The sequence below is a fragment of the Zalophus californianus genome, chromosome 2, assembly GCF_009762305.2.
Source record: "Zalophus californianus isolate mZalCal1 chromosome 2, mZalCal1.pri.v2, whole genome shotgun sequence".
Taxonomy (NCBI): Eukaryota; Metazoa; Chordata; class Mammalia; order Carnivora; family Otariidae; genus Zalophus; species Zalophus californianus.
This window is the reverse complement of record NC_045596.1, coordinates 901,915-919,759: the sequence shown is the minus strand read 5'-3', so window position 1 is coordinate 919,759 and position 17,845 is coordinate 901,915. Positions and strand designations below refer to the sequence as shown.

General features: G+C 59.7%; 1 protein-coding gene across 6 annotated transcripts in view; it reads left to right on the top strand.

Moving 5' to 3' along the window:
- FAM53A (family with sequence similarity 53 member A) overlaps positions 1-17,411 on the top strand; it is a 34,345-nt gene extending 16,934 nt beyond the window's left edge. For 5 of the 6 annotated variants that reach the window (XM_027599683.2, XM_027599677.2, XM_027599681.1 and 2 more), the window contains exons 3-5: positions 5,688-5,742; positions 7,460-8,151; positions 16,686-17,411. In XM_027599683.2, the coding sequence (XP_027455484.1) occupies positions 5,688-5,742; positions 7,460-8,151; positions 16,686-16,997 (1,059 nt within the window). In that variant the 3' untranslated portion in view covers positions 16,998-17,411. The remainder of the gene's footprint in view (positions 1-5,687; positions 5,743-7,459; positions 8,152-16,685) is intronic. The other variant, XM_027599684.2, reaches the window with a different exon arrangement.
- Positions 17,412-17,845: the final 434 nt, after the last annotated feature.

Below are 17,845 nucleotides of genomic sequence, written 5' to 3'. Positions count from 1 at the left end.
TTTCAGTGCTGCTGCTCCAAGTGTTTGTGTGCAGGTTTCTGATTGGACAGACGTCTTCATTTCTCTTAGTGTTCGTCCGGCAGTGGGACCTGTGGGTCGTACTGTAACTCCATTTAACCTTCCGAGACACCGAGCTCTTCTCTGCACGGCTGCACCGTCATACAGCCCGCCAGGCGGGGGGCCCTGAGCTCTCCACTTCCTCCTCAACACCTGCAGTTGTCCCTCTTTTGGAGTCTTGCCACCCAGGAGGTGCGGTCTCCTTGTGCTTTGAGCTGTGCGTCCCTCCCGACTGGTGACGTCAAGCGCTTTTCTCGTGCCTGCTGGCCGTCGTTGAATCTTCTTTGAAGAAATAGGTCTTCAAGTCCTTTGCCCATTGAAAATGTGAGTTTTCTGTCTTTTTATTTTTGAGTTGTTAGAATTCTTTGTATAGTCTGATCCCTAATTGGATATGTGATTTGAAAAAACGTTTTTCTATTCTGTGGGTGTTTTTCTTAATAGTGTTCTTTGAAGCACAAAAGCTTTTATTTTATCGAAGTCCAGCCGATCTCTTTTTCCTTTTGTCACCTGTGCTTTTAGTGTCATATCTAAGAACCTTGGCCGAGTCCTAGGTCGTGAAGATTTATTCTTACATTTTCTCTAAAAGTTTTATAGTTTTAGCTCTTACATTTGGGTCTTTGATCCCTTTTGAGCTACTTTTAGTGTGTGGTGTGAGGTAGGGGCCCAACTTCATTCTTCTGTGTGTGGACCCCAGTTGACCCAGCACACCATGTGTTGAAGACTCTTCCTTCCCCTTGAGTGGTCTTTGGCACCCTTGTCAAAAGTTTACATTTTTAAAAACAAAGTCTTTGAAACCTAGTGTGTACATTACACATGCAGCAGATCTCAATTTGGACACCAATTTTCATTATAGAAATATTTGATCTGTATTTAGATTTCATGAAATTTATAGTTGAAAAAGTAGATTTCACATACTCCAGTTGTTCTAAGCACACTGAAAAGTTTTCCAAAAAATTGAATTATTAGTTTTAAAACTAAAATTCAAGATAGTTAAATGTAAATAAAATTGGAAATCACTAAACATTTGGTGCCTTTGTCTCTCTAGCTGTGTGCTGCTCCGGTCACTCATGAATCCCTCCCCGAGTACTGTCACTTGCTGCGTGGTCAGGCACAGGTGGTAGGAGCGGGAGGCCCAACAGGGACATCTCATCCAGTCCTGAGGGGTTAATCCCTTTTGAGGGTCTCTGCCCTGTCAGCCAGAGAGCTGACATTTGTCTCAAGGGTCAGTGTCCCCTGTGTACCATTGCTCAGTCAGCCCAGGTGTGGGGAGTGCTCTGTGCGCCTGGCCATGCTGTGCTTAGTGCCTCTTCGTGGATGTGCCAGTAGACCCTGTGTCCTCTCTGTCCTCACCCCGTTCAGTGGGGCTGGCTCCTTCATTTTATGGTCCTTTTACTCTGGCCTCAGGTACATTCCCACTTCCTTCTGATCACCGGGGTGAGGTCGGCTCTTCCTGCATTGCCTCTGTGAGGCTCGGGGGACATAGGCTGGTCTAACTGTGACCAAAAAGGCCTAGAAGCACATGAGGTGTGTCCGGTTCCCACTGCCCCTTCCCCTGCCCAGACAGGACGGTGAGTGCCTTGAGAAATTAGGCCGTGTCTTCCGGCTTCTGGTATTTTCCATAGCTGGTGCACTGGTTCGTGTCGGCGAACGCTGGCTGCCCCAGTGAGTGTGGGCGGGCGACCTGGGGCAGCTCTGTCCGGGGGCACGTTCTGTGGTGACGGGAATGCTCCCCGCTGTCCAAGTATGTGGCTCCTTAAAGCATGTGGTTATTGGGCCCTGAGATGTGGCTGGGGTGATGGGGAGCTGAATTTGTATTTTATATAATTGAAGTTTAAATTTCCGTAACTGCTGACCGTTGTGTGGGGCAGCATAGATAGAGAGCGAACTCAGTGACCTGAGTGTCAGCCGTCCCTCACGTGGACCCTCTGTGGCCACACCGCGTTCCCTCCAACCAAGCTCTCCTGTCTCCGTGATTTGTCATTTCAAGGATGATCTGTGCGAAGTCCATGACCTTTGGGGAGGGGCCTTTTTTGCTCCTCATGATGCCCTGGAGAGGCATCCGGGTGGTTTCGTGGTTTAGCGGAGTAGTTGCACTCGCGTAAGGGCGTACCATTCACCCGCTGAAGGCTTGTTGCAGTTCTTTTTTTTTTTTAAGATTTTTAAAAAAATTTTATTTATTTGACAGAGAGAGGGAACACAAACAGGGGGAGTGGGAGAGGGAGAAGCAGGCTTCCCGCGGAGCAGGGAGCCCGATGTGGGGCTTGATCCCAGGACCCTTGACCTGAACCGAAGGCAGACGCTTAATGACTGAGCCGCCCAGGCGCCCCAAGGCTTGTTGCAGTTCTGATAAAAATCCCAGTACCCTACAGTTCTCAAGTGAGCTGTAGCTTCTCTGTTTCGTTTGTTTACAACCTGAGGCCGTGGCATCACCATGCGCTGCCCTTCCCGAGGGGCTTGTGTTCTCCTGGGAAGATAGACAAAGCCAGCCCTGGGACGGCAGGTGCGGGCTGTGTGGAGCTGCAGGGGCGGCAGAGAGGAGAGGAGGTGTGGCGGGGGCTGTGTACTGCAGAGGAGGGGGGGTCTTGGGGCCTCAGGGGAGGAGGATGTGCAGGCAGGTGGGTGGGCAAGGAGTCACTGCACGCAGCCCGGCCCGCCGCCCGGCCCGCCGAAATGCCGGCAGGATCCAACAGAACTTGTTGCGGTGGTTCAGTGAACGTGGGAGTGGCTCCAGGTGTCGGGGGGAGCGTGGTTTCTCTGCAGGCAGGCAGCCCGGGGAGCCCCTAGCCCGTGCTGGTGGGCGGTGGAACCGGAAGGCAGTGTGGGGGTGTTGAGAGTTGACATAGGGCGGCCAGGGCTGGACCCTCGGTGGGCGGCAGGCCCATGGGAGCAGGTGCCTGGGCTTCTGTTCTCGTGAGGGCGGGCCCAGAGCAGGTCAGGGTAGCAGGCGCACTCCACTGCGCTGTGGTGGGGGGCGCTGAGGAGGAGGGTCGTGAGCTGGGGGTGCACTGGGGGCGGACGGTCAGGAGGTTCAGTATCACTCGCTGTGGTGTGGGCTGTCGGCGTGCCGTTGTGTCCAGCTATGCAGGTACAGGCTTGGATGGTGAGGAGTCTGGCTTTTAAAAACCTTTTGTTGAAAATACGCTTTTTTAGTGAGGTAGACTTTGCACACAGTGGAATGTGCAGGTTGGGTTTGATGAGTTCGGTTGGATGAGTTTTGCGGGTGGTGCACACTGGGAACGCTGTCACCACCCAGACAGGTTCTGGCCTTCTCAGGGCCCCACGTGGCCTGTCCTGGCTCGTCCCAGAAGCGCGGCAGCTTGTACTTTGGAGTCTGGCTTCTTTCCCTGGCGGGAACTCAGGAGGGACTCATCAGGTCCGTGGTGGTTGGCGCTTCCTTCCTTCCTTTCCTCTGCGGGGCGGTCTCTGTCTTCCTTCCATGGACGTTTGGGCTCTTCCCAGGCTCTGGCTGCTGAGCCTAACGCTGCTGAGCGCGTGCGGTCTCCTGTGGCCGGCTCTCCCAGCAGTGCCCTGGCCTGCACCTTGGCCCGGCCACTGGGCACGCCTGGTGCTGTGTCCCCCAGGCTCTGACCACTTTCCCCGGATGACGAGGGAGATTGCACCTCTTGTTCTGCCCAGTGGCCAATTGTGAGTGACTTAAGGTCTTTGGCCATTTTTCTGTTGGATCTTGTGCCTTTTTTTTTTACTGATCTGTGGGAAGTCGTTGGTACATCCTGCTATGAGTCTTTTTTGACTTGAAAATATTTCGCAAATATTTTCTCCTATCTTACGGTTTGCCTTGTCGCGGGTGACTTTCAGTGAACAGAAATTCTATTTTCAACATAGACGGAAGCACCCGTGTAAGTTAGTGTGTTTTTATATCTCACTTAAGAAATCTTTGCTACCCTGAGTCTTGAAGTTATTCTCCTGTTTTCTTCTAGAAGCATCTGTTTTACTTTAGCTTGAAGACTGCACTCTCCCTGGAGCTGAGTCTTGTGTGTGGGATGAGACCAGGCCAAGAGTGGGTTTTCTTTTTTTTTTGCACGGATGTGTGGTTGACCCAGTGCCCTTTCTGGAAACGGCTGCCCTTTGTCCACCATCAGTTGGTGGATTTCGTTACTCTCGCATAGCCCAGGAGCCGCCCTGCCTGTGTGTCCCACCCTCACTCCAGCCCCAGGTGGGGAGACCGAGGCTTACACAGAGGAGCCGGCCTGCCCCCAACAAGGTTGCTCAGGGGAGTGGACTGCAGGCCGCGTGCTGCACGGGCCGTCCCTGGGCTCGGGTATGGCGGGGCCGGGCCGGCCTCGGTGCCAGCCTGTGGTCTTAGCGCCCCCCGGTATCGCAGGGCGTGTTCAGGGGCGGCCTCGTCTGGTCAGGGCTCCTCAGCACGAGGCAGGCTGTACAGTCCTGTTCTGGATGTGGAGGCCCACAATGCTGCAGCTTCCCACAGAGAGGCCCAGGGCTAGCCCTGATGCGCTCCCCAGCACAGGCGCTGTCCACAAAACCCACGTCCCCGGCTCTGCCACGCGGCCGCTGTGTGCCTGCACGCTGAGCTGTGACCTGGGCCTCCCGTGTGGGAGCTGCTGGAGCCTCTCCTTGGTGGACGATGCTTCTGTTCAGGTTTCCTGCTGTGGGGACGGCAGCCCTGGGAAGGTGCTTGTGCCTGGGCTCACCTGGGGGACAGGGGCTGGCCAACCCGGCCCGGAGTGGGGGGCATGGGGGTTGGGGGCACTGGGAGGGCCTGGGGGGCACTGTAGGGGTGCTGGGGGCACTGGGAGGGCCTGGGGGCACTGTAGGGGTGCTGGGGGCACTGGGAGGGCCTGGGGGGGTTTGGGGTTGCTGGTGGAGGTGGGAAGGCAGAGACAATTGAACAGCGACGGCTCCCGGACCCCACAGGATGGTTCTGTGTCCCCACAGCACCGGGGGCTTGCCCCAGAGACCCAGCTGGATGATGGCACCCCTGGGGCTGGGTGGGGGGAGCCTGCAGAAGCAGACAGACACAGGCGAGCAGCACCCCCTCAGGCGCCGTGGGGGCAGATCACAGCTGAGACCCCGAGCAGCCCTCAGGGGGCCTGGCCAGGGGCCGGTCCGTGCGGGAGAGGGCCTGAGTGGGGAGGCCGTGAGGGCAGCCTGGCTGGCTGCGGGAGGGCTGCCTGGGCAGGAGCACACGGTGGTGCGCACGTGGCTTTCGATTCCTTTCCCTCAGCTGTGTGTTGTTCGGCCTTTAAGAATCTTGATTAAGCGGCGCCTGGGTGGCTCAGTCATTGGGCATCTGCCTTCGGCTTAGGCCGTGATCCCGGGGTCCTGGGATCGAGCCCCTGCATCCGGCTCCCTGCTCTGCGGGAAGCCTGCTTCTCCCTCTGCCACTCCCCCTGCTTGTGCTCCCTCTCTCGCTGTGTCTCTCTCTGTCAAATACATAAATAAAATCTTTAAAAAAAAAAAAAGAATCTTGATTAAGAAAAGGGTGTATGCTGGGGTCCATGCTTTTCCTTTTCATTGCCAAAAAATGCAGCGTTGGGGAAAAACAGCACTGACCCATAGCGATGAGATCATTGCGTTACCTGACTTCATGCTGTTGTGAGTTCTGTGTCCATGTCCACGGTGTTCATACTGGTTTTTCTTGTCATTTACAGCGTTCTGCTGGGACACTGAGCAACAGGGGTCATTTGTTCCCTTTTGAGAGCAACGGTAAGTGTTCGAAGCCCTGACCCATCCTCCAGAGCTGCTGTGGCCATGGGCCGGGGACGGTGCGTGGAGCGTGCGGATGTGGACCTGGAGGGTGATGCCCAGCCTGCTGGGCTGGCGGTCAGGGCGTGGCCCGGCCTCTGCCTCCAGTGTGGCAGGTGCCGGGCCGCTGGGCCCTCCCGGAGAGGTGCTGGCTGTGTGAGGTCGAGGCCCGCCCTGTGGGGCCCCGTGGCCACTGAAGGGAGAGCAGGGCGGGGTCGGGCGCGGCACGGGGTCCGTGCGTAGCTCCTGTGTGGCCCACGCTGGACCATCAGTGCGCGTTGGGACTTGGCCCCCACCACCTGAAAGGCCCCTCCAAGTGCGTGTGTGCGTGCAGAGCCTGTCACCCTCCACTCCTGCTAACCTTGGCTCTGGATGACAGGCTGTGGTGAAGCATGTTAGCTGGGCTCTGACTCGAGTGCAGGTCTTCTCTCTGCCGGCCCTGGGCACCACGGCTGTAGGGTGGCACTCAGAAGCCATTGGCAGGGGCGCTGTGTTAGGTGGCTCTCCAGACTAGCGAAATGAAGGTTATTTTTACCAAATTCTTTTGTGAACGGATGGAGGTAGGAAGTGTGAGCCCAGCACTGGGCCCTAGGCACTGTGTCCTCAGTGGGAGTCCACCCTGCACATGGGGCCAGTCCTCAACAGGGATTCCCAGGGGGTCTGACCCTGCCTCTTTGCTGCCCAGGGTCACCCCAGGGCCTTTGCTCATGCCTTTCCCCACAGCGGTCCTCTTCCCTTGGGGTCCCACTGCCTCCATGCCCAGTTTCCCAACTGGTAGTGAATGCTGAGTGGCCGGAGTCATGGGGTTGCTGAGCGGACTCTCAGCCGGGTCAGTGGGAGTTAGGGTTTCATGGTGCACCTTGCTTCCACACTAGGAGTCCCTGGAGACCCACTCACCTGGCTCTGCCCTCAGCCCCCAGTGCAGCAAAGCTCATGATGGCGGCCCCGTTGGGTGCATTCGGGGTCTGGGCACCCAAGGGGTGTGTGGAGGAAGAGGGCTGGAGCGGGCTGCTCCCGGGGCATTGCCGGCAGAGGGAGCCCCTGGTGCTTGCGTGGTGTGCACTCACATGTGGGTCTGCGGGAGTGCATGCTGACCCCGGATTCTCAGTGTCTCGTGTGAGACTCCCAGGAGCCACATGACGTGAGGAAGTGGAGGCTGGGGGTGGGGGTACTGGCCCTCTGCACAGTCCCTGCCTGCTTTGTGCTGTGGCTGTGCCTCCAATTTCGCGAAACAGGGCTGCCTCCCGGAGAGGAGGCGAGGGGCACCGTGGCCCGTGTGCTAAAGGGGCACCAGCCGCCTGGAAGCAGCCTGGTGGGCGGGGGTCTTGCAGGTGAGGTCGCACACCTGGAGGAGGCCTGGGCCATGGACAGAGAAGTGGGTAACGCAGGGCAAGTCTTTCCATGAACCGGAAAGGAGAGTGGTGTGCTCCGGTCATCTTCAGGGAGTGGGTAGCTGGCCTCGTTGAGACGTGTCTTCCTTGGAAAGTGAGGCTGGCTCCTGGGCTGAGCTGACCAGGGGGGAATGCAGGCAGGGCCGGCGCTGACCGGGTCTGTGGCAGAGGAGTCACGTGAGGCTTAGTGTCAGGCCGTGTCCCCAGCCAGGCAGGGGCCTCGGGGCCTGGCAAAGACTGTGCCTTGTCTCCTGCTCACTCGTCTCTTCTCTTTTGTGTTTCCTCAGAAGACAGGCGCCCCTGGAAGGTCTTAAGTGGAGGATGGCCCGTCGGGAGTCAGACGGCCACGGGCACACGTGGCCCAGACACAGGCCTGGGTGCCGTGAGCGCCACAGACCTCAGGGAGAGCACAGGGCCCCCCTCGGCACCACCTACCAAGCGCCACTGCCGCTCCCTGTCGGAGCCGGATGAACTGGCACGCTGCCGCTCCCCCTGGCGCCCCGGCAGCTCCAAGGTCTGGACGCCGGTGTCCAAGAGGCGGTGCCACAGCGGCGGGCGCGCCACGCTGCGGGAAAGCCTGGCTGCCAGCCTGCCCGGGAGCGCCACACTGCTGGGCCGTACCGCCCCGGTGGCCGGCCCCACCTCGCCCCCCGTGCCCCGGCCGCCTTCAGCCGGCGGCGGCTGCCCGGACGGCAGTGAGGGTGGCCCGGGCCCACCCTGGCGACCCGCAGGGCCCTGCGCTCTGTCCTGCAGGCGCCGCCTGTCCCTGTCGCAGGAGCACCTGGTGGAAGTGGGCACACCCCCGCCCTCTGCCGGCAGCAGCCCCTCGTCCACGCCTGAATTGGGCCGGCGGCTGGGCCTGCTCCGGTGCCGCTCACAGCCTTGTGTGCTGGTCGGGAGGAAGTGTCGGCGCAAGCGCAGGCGTGAGGAGAGCGCCTGCTGGCCGCGCCCATCCTTGGACTTTCTGAAAATGACACGGGTGAGGATCGTCTTGTTTCTGCTGTGCTCACCTCACGGGCGCCACCCTGCGGCGCGGGGCGGCTCTGCGGCCAGATTGGCCCACCCCAGCCTTGGTGGTCTCCGCCCCTCGGCGGGAGCCCAGCTGCCCGGAAAGGCGCTCTGGGCCTGGCTGGGCCTGAGGTTGCAGCGTCCCCATGGCCGTGTTTCCTGCCCGCCTGGGCGGGGTGTGAGCCGTCCTCAGCCTCGTGCATGTGTCTGTGTGTGTGCATGTAGACGTCTCGGGTTCCTGGCCCCACAGGCCCCCATGGCTCTCGGGTCCCCTGCCCTCCCTGGCGTGGGACGGCCATGACTGCCTTTCTGTATGGGAGGCCATGGGGCAGAGTCGGCGAGCTGGGCTGCAAGACGGGGCAGTGAATGGGGTTCAGCAGTCAGGTGGGCAGGCCGGCTAGAAGCAGAAGGGCAGGGTGCAGAGTCGGGTGGGGCGCTGGCACCGGCAGCCCCAAGGAAAGGAGCCCAGGAGATGTGAAGCCTGCTTGCCTGTCTTTTTTTAGAGGGAGAGCGAGAGAGCGTGAGCACATGAGCAGCATGGGCGTGGGTTGGGGAGGGGCAGAGGGAGAGGGCTAGAGAATCCCCCGCTGAGCGCAGAGCCTGCCATGGGGCTCGATCTCATACCCTGAGATCCTGACCTGAGCCAAAACCAAGAGTCGGGTGCTCAACCGACTGAGCCACCCAGGTGCCCTGCTTGTCTTTCTAAAACGTTTTCCCTCGTTGCTGATGTATCATCGGGTGCCCTCTGCCCTTGGACCCTTGAGGTCCCCTGAGCCTGCCCCAGCATCTGACAGCCCCTCTGCCCGAGGCCCCAGCCTCACCGGCCTGGTGCCTTGTTTAGCCTGGCACCTCGCCAGGGTTACTGCGTCACAGCCCACATTTAGCCCACGTGGCGTCCACGGATCAGGCATCCAGGAGCAGCTCCGCTGGGCGGCTCCACTCAGGGTCCCCTGTGCACTCATGCTCCGTGGGGCTGTGTCACCCGCAGGCTCAACAGGGCCAGATGAGCCACTCCCAAGCCATCACGTGTGAGGTTTGCTGGGGGCTCACCGGGACACCATCTGGGCCCGGGGTGTGTGTGGAGGTGAACAGACCTGCACACTCAGTGTCTCTGGGGCAATCTACTAGGGCTTCCTGAAGTTACCACTTTCTGGGAAATGGCATTGCATTTAAGGTGTCAGTTTGGGGCACGAAGTTGCTCATTGTATCTCCTAGGACTTTTAAAATCTTTACTCTGGTGCGTTTGTAGCTGTCTCTTTTATCCCTGATGTGTTGAATAATCAAACATATGCAGACAGGCGTTGTGAGCAGTTGTGATAGCTGACGGACGCTCCTGATGGTGACCTGGGGGATGGAGGCCAGCACCCAGCCCAGACGTCGGTCGGGGCTGGAGCCCTGTCCTTCTCCAGCTCCCGGCCACCTCTGGAAACAGAGGGCATCTCAGCGTGATGCTTTCTACTTAGACCGTCTCTGGTGCCCAGCGTGCGCAGCTCTGCAGACGCCGGCGGGTGTCTGACAGTTGGCGCCATTCTGACACCAGCTGCCCTGAGTGCAGACCCTGCAGCCTCACAAGACCACCCGTGCTTCAGACGCCTCCCATACCTCCCACCCGCCATCTACAAATCTGGGTTCCCACGACCCCCTCCTCGGGTTCCGTAATTGGCTAGAACGGCTCGCAGAACTGCGGAAAGCACCTTATACTAACTCGTGACCCATTTATCATGAAGGACACAACTCGGGACCATCCCGAGGGCAAGGTATGGGGCAAGGGGTGCAGAGCTCCCCCTGCCCAGCACCCAGACATGCCCCCCAACCTGGGAGCCCTCCAGATCCCCCCACCCCCTGGGCAGGGGATTTATGGAGGTTCCACTGCCCAGGTGCGACTGATGAGCTCACTGGCCACTGAGACTGACTGCCTCTCCATCCCCTCTCTGTCCCTGGCAGGGGTGTGGGGGTGGGGGACTTAAAGTCCAACCCACTAAGCCCGGTGTGGTCATTCTGTCCACTGCCCCATCCAGAAGCCCACTAGGGGCCCCCAGGGGTTACATTAGCCTAAACCCCTGGTGTGGTTGAATGGGGCTCGTTATGAATCACAAAAGACACCCCTCACCCCAGCACTCAAAAGTTCCAAGGGTTTTAGATGGTGGGAACCAGGAGTGGGTAGAGGCCAAATGTGTACCTCTTACTGTATCAGCAGGTATCTGGGAAACTCCGTGGTCTTAAAATGTACAAAGGGGTAGAAGCAGCAGTCGAGCTGTTAAGGGCTAATTGGCTGGGTTTGGTGACTGATGTTTTGGGCAAGACCTGTGGGTTTCTCTGGGGCACAGCGTGTTCAACTTGATGTCACCTACACGTGGGATGGGCGCTCGTGGGTATTTGTGGTTAATGTATAAGCGCAAGGGAGCAGGAAACTTAAAAACACTTTTGGAAGTGTGGATGTGACCCTGAGTGCTGGAGGACAGGCTGTGGGAGGCGGGCGCGGGCTGTCAGGCTCTGGGGGCGGCTGGGGGTGCAGAGGCCCCAAGCGTTGCTGGGCACCACGTGTGTGCCCAGACGTCCCGTGCACCCTCATGTGCTTTGCTGCCCAGGGGTGGGGGGTCCGCTCTAGGAAGCATGTTGCTGGTTGTGGGAAGTGGGCACATCCCGTCAGGTTCGTAGCTGGAGACCCCGAATGTTCCCTTATCTTGAGGTGGTTTCACATGGACACAAGGCTTCTCGGAGCGGGCCTGGACAAAGCACAGCGGGGGAGACTCAGGGCAGAATGTGGCAGGCTTTAGATGGCTGTCCCGGGGCCTGCCTTTGGGTGCGTCTGTTGTCCATGTGAAGGTGTGGCCGTGAGCAGTGACAGGAGCTTCTCGGTGGCTCTTGCTCTCTGTGTAAGCGCAGGTGGGACCGCATCCTTCCCACGTGTGCGTGCCCTGGCCTGATGCCCCCAACCTCAGTACGCCGGTTCTGTGCCTTGACTTGAAGCCAGGGGGAGCACAGGGTCCTTGACCGCAGGCCTAGACATGGTACGCTGGATGGCTGAGCAGCCCACCGCCCGCCAAGCATGGCCTGAGGGTTGGCTTTGGTCAGCAAGGAGGGGGCACTGCTGCCCCCGAATCCTCATTCCGGGTAAGCGATTGTTTCCACAGAAAAGCATATAGAATTTTTAATATTTATTGGCAAAGCTAGGTTTCAAAGTTGAAAAAAAAATATCATTATGGAAAATGTGTCGATCAGTCATGGTTCCAGCAGAGAATGGGCACAGGTGCTGTTTTTTATGAAATTTGTGTTTTCAGGGCTTTCAGAAGCTTTTCAGATGTGCAGGCGATCTTCAGCTTTCTACAGTGTGATTGAGAAGCGGCTCCAGCCTGTGGTTTGGACACGTAGCTCCCTGCCTCTGGCTCAGCGTGGCCTCCGTGCCAGACTTGGCACCCGAGGAGGGTGTTTGCAGTCGGGGGCGCACGGCGGTGCGTTCACACACTTCAGCTGTCTGGAGCCACCGGCCTGTCCCGCGTGGCCTGGCGGGCCCGGGGACCCACAGCTTGTTGGTCAAGTGTGGGTTTCTGTCGCTTTGCCACAGAAGCGTGTTGGTTCTTGCCTATTTTTGTCACACACATGGTGCTTTGGGGGCTGTGGCAGGGACGCTAGCTGTGACTCCTCTGTGGGAGGGTCCCCTTGCGAGGACAAGGGCACAGCTCGCGGCCCGAGTGCACGGCTGGGTGGTGCCTCGTGGCATCTTGTCCCAAAGCCCCTGCGTAGATGGTTGAATGAGATAGTTGTGACAAGGGCACAGCTAGCGAGCAGGTGGGTCGGCTGGGGTTGGACAGATTGGGGTGTTCACGACCCTTTCATGACCGTCTAGACCAGGGTGGGCAGAGGCCTGAGCACGTGGGGCGGAGGAGGGAGACCCCGTTCTCCGGGTCAGGGAGTGTAGGGGTGGCCGGCAGGGGGGCCGGGGACACGCAGGTGAGGGGGCTCTGCAGGCGGAGGGACTCCTTGCCCTTCAGTCCGTTGTGGTTACTGGAGATTTGGGACTTACTGAACAGACCGTGGCGTCCGTGGCCCTAGAGTCGCGGGCTTGCTGTCCTGTGGCTGTGGCCCCGTCTTGCGTGCTCTGGCACGCTCGCTGCAGCGCCCCCTGGGGGCTCGTGGCGGAAAAGGCGCTGGAGAACACGGGTCTGCCGCTGTCACCACCGTCCAGGAGGCACGGCGGGCAGTGCGGCCACTGGGGTGTTAGGAGTGCGTGTGAGTGTGCCCGTGTGTGGGGCCTGGCCCTGCCACCCGCTGGCACTTGGGGTGGGGAGGCTGGGCTTTGTCGGGGCGCCTGCAGAGATGGGGCTTTGCTCCGTCTTCTGAGGGCCTGTCCCTTCCCCGTGTGCTTCGGGTTCTCAGTCTGAGCAGCTTGTGTCTGCACTTTACTTTCTCCTTCTATTTACGCGCTCGCGTTCCCCGAAGTTGAACGACCTGTTCTATGGTAGGTGTATCATATCTACTCTACTTTCCTACTTTTCTTGTTCCTTTACCGTATTATTTTGCTACTTATATTTAGGTGCAAGGTGGTGAATATGAACACTGCACTGCCCTGTGGGCAAGGGGGGACTCCAAGCAGGCCTCAGGATCACACTCTGGTCCCCACTTCAAAGTCAGTGCTGGGGTCAGGTGTGGGCGCTGGGGTCAGGTGTCAGGTGTGGGCGCCGGGGTCAGGTGTGGGCGCCAGGGTCAGGTGTGGGCGCTGGGGTCAAGTGTCAGGTGTGGGCAAGCGGGGTCAAGGGTCAGATGTTGATGTTGGGCTCAGGTGTGGGCAGTAGGGTCCAGAGCAGATGCTCCGGTCAGGTATGGGCGCCAGTTCAGGCATATGGTGTGGGACGGCGCAGGGTCCAGCTCCTGGGCGTGAGTAGGGGAAGGACTGTGGGAGTGGGTGCCCAACAGGCCCACTTGAGCCTTCTCCTGTGGGGTCAGCACAGATCTTGGCATGATGACAGGAGCATTCCCAGAGGCCCCAGGCGGCCCAGCAGGTGCTCTGTGAGTGGTGGGGTATGAGGCATGGGCGGGAGGCACCCGGGGCTTTACGCGCAGGCTGCGGTGTCGGCATGGGGGTCGTCCAGCTCCTCACCAGCCTTCTCAACACACGGCTGGCACCTCTCCTTGCCACAGTCTCATTTGGTGGAGCAGCTTGGGGGACCTTGTGAATCCGAAAAGCTTTATATTCCGCTGTCTGTGGGACCGGCTTCCTTCCGGCTCTGGCGCTGCTGGTTACCTTCTGGCCCAGCGTTGCCGCGAGACAGGTGGCGCGGCTCGGACTCACTTCCTCTCTGCCCTGCGCCCTCTGGGGTTTCTGGGTGACAGACCTGGTGTGTTTGTTTTGTCAGTGGTGCCGAGTGTGGGGCTCTATCAGGTGGTTTCCTGGATTATGGGGTGGGGGATCGGGTAGTGCATGCACATTCCCTGGCTCTCGCCGCCCCGGTGCCTGTGGCCTCTGTGACTCCAGCTGTCCCGATATCGGGCCTCCTGCTGGCCCTGGGATTTCCTGCTTGCCCCGCTTCAGGGCTGGAGCCCTCTCTCCAGGGACGTTGGTAGTGGACTTAGGTTTGGGGGTGTTTCTTGCCCCTGCGCTGCTTGCTCCCCCAGATTGTGTCCTCCCTGGTTCCAGCCTCACCTGTCTTCCCTGTTAGAGGCCGCGGGCGTTCTGTGACACTTCATGTCGACCGGGTTTTGGACCAGAGGGCTCTGTCTTGTGGGTGTGGCCCTTTGGCCTGAGCTTTCTGGGGGGGCTGCCTGGGTCTCCTGCGTGCTGGAGGGGGACCCCCCCATGTCCCCATCTCTCTGAGTTTGCTTTGGGGTCAAGTTCCGTGGAGAACACATCCAGTCCCCGCCTGGGCAGGCTGGGAGCTGACTCAGGGCCGGGGCTCTGTGCTCAGGGTGCAGATGTTCGCTCGGCCTCTGTTTGCACGTGTTGGCCCCTTCCCCAGGCTGAGACCCTCCAGTCCTTGCTGTCCCGAATCGCCCCCACTCCTGTGAAGGTTGAGGGGAGCGCTTGCCCGGACGTGGGGGAGGGCGGTCTAGGGATGCTGTTGCTTCTCAGCTGGCTTCCTTGTTGCAGCTCCCTCACCCAGCACGCTCTGACGTGCTCAGCACCCCTGCACACACACACACCTGCTTGTGCACATCCCATGTGTGCTGTGGACATTCCGAGCCCTGCAGGCCTCTCCCGCAGCTGGCTGAGGACGGCACTCGGGTTTGCCACGTGGGCCCCATGGGGCTTCTCGTTGCTGGTGCGTCCGCATTTCTCTCCACAGCTGGACCCCTGGTGGGACAGGCGCTCGTGGGTGCTGGGCTTCAGGCACCTGCAGGCAGCTGGGGGCCCCTCCAGGGCTCCTGCTCAGCCCTGGCCTTCCGGCCGGCTGGGCCCCTGTGGGCCCCCGTGGGCCCCCGTGGGCAGGGTGTGATCTGGCTGAGCAGAGACGCAGTGAGCTCCCTCACGAAGCTGGGGCTGTGCTCTCCAGGAGCACAGATCCGTGTGCTGTGGTTGGGAGATGGCCTGACGTCTTGGACAGTGCACACGTGGCTGGCCAGGCCCCGGATGGTCGCTGAAGAGAATCTGGGATGGCTCACAGGCACGTTTCTAATTTCCCTTCAGTCTCATCAGCTTAGCTGGAGCTGGTACGTCGGCTTGGGGTGGTAGAAGCACAGGGCACCTGCTCATACCCCACAGGAAGCCGGGGCCTGGCTCTGGGGCTGCAGCGGGTCCCCCCAGATGGCACACAAGTCGAAGGACCCTGTAACATCTAGAGCCCCTGATTTATAACTCAAAAGTCTTGACCTTTGATATTTGAAAGAAGATATTTTGTGTTCATGTGCTTCGATGCGGGTAACCTGAAACCAGAGTGACGGCAGCAGCGGCAGGACTGTCCAGGGTCACACGTGGCAGTGTGGCCCAGGCCACTCCGAATGGGCCTCACAGCCTGGCTTCCCATCATCCCCAGCGTTGTGTGGTGGCTCACCCCCGACCGAGGTGGCGGGCAACACCCCTTTTGGGGCCATGTGGCTGATGCTCAGAGTGTGGGTCACAGCTCTGTGTGTGTGGTTTTGTTGAGTGGCTGCCGTGTCTCCCAGGCGGCCTGAGTGGACTTGCGCAGAGCCTGCCGTTCTCCAGCTGTGGCCCTTAGATGGGCTCGTGGCCCAGCGACAGAGGACCTGTCTGCGGCGGTCCTCCTGCCACCTGTCTGGCCACTGCTAGCTCGCGTGTGTGCCGTGGGGTCGGCGCCATCCACACATGGGCCAGCACAGGGGCAGAGCAAGACCAGGAGGCTGGGGGGCCAGGCAGGCAAGGGGCCCTGCGGACACAGGCCAGGTCCTCAAGAAGTGACCGCTACTGTCACATCCACCTTGATTTGAATAAAGGAGTTACTTCATGGGTCCTCATTCTGTGACCAAACTTTGTGACCAGTTGTATCTTTAAAGGTTGAATCCTTAGAATTTTATTTTTCAGTGGCTTAGTTATTATAGAACAACAAGAAAAGTCAGGTTGTTTGTTTTATAGAGCCAAATAATTTCCTTAAAAGTGCTGATTTCAAGGAGGGGGAAGCATTTATTTACTTGAATTCACTGTGGCACTGTTTCTAGGAAATTTTCTAGCCAAAGAGATGGTCGTTATGAGGCACGTCTTGGCTCTTTGGGTTTCGGTTGGGTTTCAGTTGCTCAGCTTGTGTTCTGGGCCCTCAGATGTAGGTGCTGGAGCCCAGGTCAGAGTGCGGGAGCGGCTGTGTCCCCGCGGCTGGTCCAGGCTTGCGCATTGCCCCACCCTGTGTGCGCAGATGCTCCTTAGAAGCCCCGAACCACGTGCTGACACCTGTGTGGGGGCAGCCTGGGTGTGGCTCCAGAGAGGAGGCTGACCCCAGAGTTGCTGAGGTCACACTGGGGCAGGTGGAGCCACGTGGGGCCAGCTTGGGAGGCCGCTCCAGCAGCGGGGTAGGTGTGCAGTGGCCCACATGCATGTGCTGCCCCAAGATGCCGGGCCAGGAGTTCAGGGCAAGGGCTGGGGGGCTGGTGTCAGGGAGATGGGGCCCTGGCCGGGCCAAGGGGGCTGCTGTCTTGTGTGGTCTGGAGGTGGGCTGTGGCCAGGGGTGGAGGGGGGAGGCCGGCACATGCTCCCAGCACCAGGGCTGGGGTGGCCTGCTGGGTCTTAGGAGCCTGGTGGGATAGCCAAGGAGAGGTGCCACCTGAGTGGACAGGGCTCTGTCTGCAGTTGGGGGAGAGCCCGGCAGCCTCCATCTTTAACAGCCCGGCGAAGATCTGGCTGGGGGCAGGGGGCAGAAAGAGGCAGTGCCGGCCCTTCCAGGGAGTCCGGTCTCAGCAGGCAGCATGCCGGCCAGCCGCCGGAGGCCTGCCATGCCGGGCGGGCCTGAGTGTGGTGTGTGGCTGATGCACGGGGACCAGACGCTGTATGTGAATTTGGGGATCCACTCCTGGGTCAGTGTAACCCCGTGGATGTGCTTTAAGCTCGTATCTTTTCTGTTTCAGACTTTAAAAAATTCAAAAAGCCTTTGTTCCCTTGATTATGAAGACGAAGAGGAGGATGACAGCCAAGTGAAGCTGGCCCCGTATGCCCCACGCGGCCCCACGGGCATCATCACGCCCGGCTCCAGACCACTGGGCGTGTGCCCCAGCCCCTGCTGCACCGGCCCCGGCCCGTGGGCCTCTTGGGAGCCCATGGCCGCTGAGGGCGAGGGCGGGAGTGGCGGCGACCCCAGTGACTGGGAGAGCGCTGGGGAGGAGGGGGCCTTCCCTCCCGGCCGCGGCGAGCTGGACCTGGGGCAGATCGAGAGCAACTGACCCCCGGCGGGGGGTCCGGGGCCACTGCCCCCAGTTTCTTCCCGGCTCACGGACAGGAGCTGGGCTACGCAGAACTTTGAACATTAGGTGTAATTTTGATCCAGTTTTTCCTAAAGAAGTATTTTGGATTTTTATGGCTTTTACAGTTCTGGAGAAAGCTGCTGTATTTTGAACGAATTTTCGGAAGGGCATTCTATGAAACGGGAGGCTGCGGGCCGATCCCAGCACAGGTGTGCGTTCCTTTTCTAAAACCCCTGCCGTGCAGGGCGCGGGGGTCCGTGAGTGCCGAGCAGCCGGCCTGCTGCTGCCCGTCACCTCTTCGGAGCACCAGGCGGTGGTGCCTGTGTGCTCAGGAGCTCTGGGATGGTGGTCCTGGCAGCACCTGGTCTGACTTCAATAAAAGGCGTTTGCTTCCCCGTGTTTGTTTCTGGCTGAAAGCAGTTGGGCCTCGGGCCTGTGGGTCTCGTGCAGCACAGGGTTTTCATTTAATGACATGGGGGATTTGTCCCTGAGACTCTGACCTCAGGAGTTTTGAGTAGGAGGGCGCAGTCTGTGGTAGTGAAAGAAAACAGCAATAACCTTCAGAGAAATTTTCTTGATCTCCCCCGCACCGAGAACATCTTCCAAGCTCACAGCCATGCACGGGGACCGCCGTCCCTGGTGCGGACGTAGACAGGAGGTGCCGGTCTGCAGGACGCCGGGCTTTTTTGGGCCTGCCCGCTGGCCCCTTCCCTGCGGGATGGGGGGTCCTACAGCCCACCACCGATCCCTCAGGCCCACCCTGCACTGACCTCCTGCCACGTGGCTGACGTGCATTCCTGGGAGTCGGAAGTGGCCATCATGGCTTC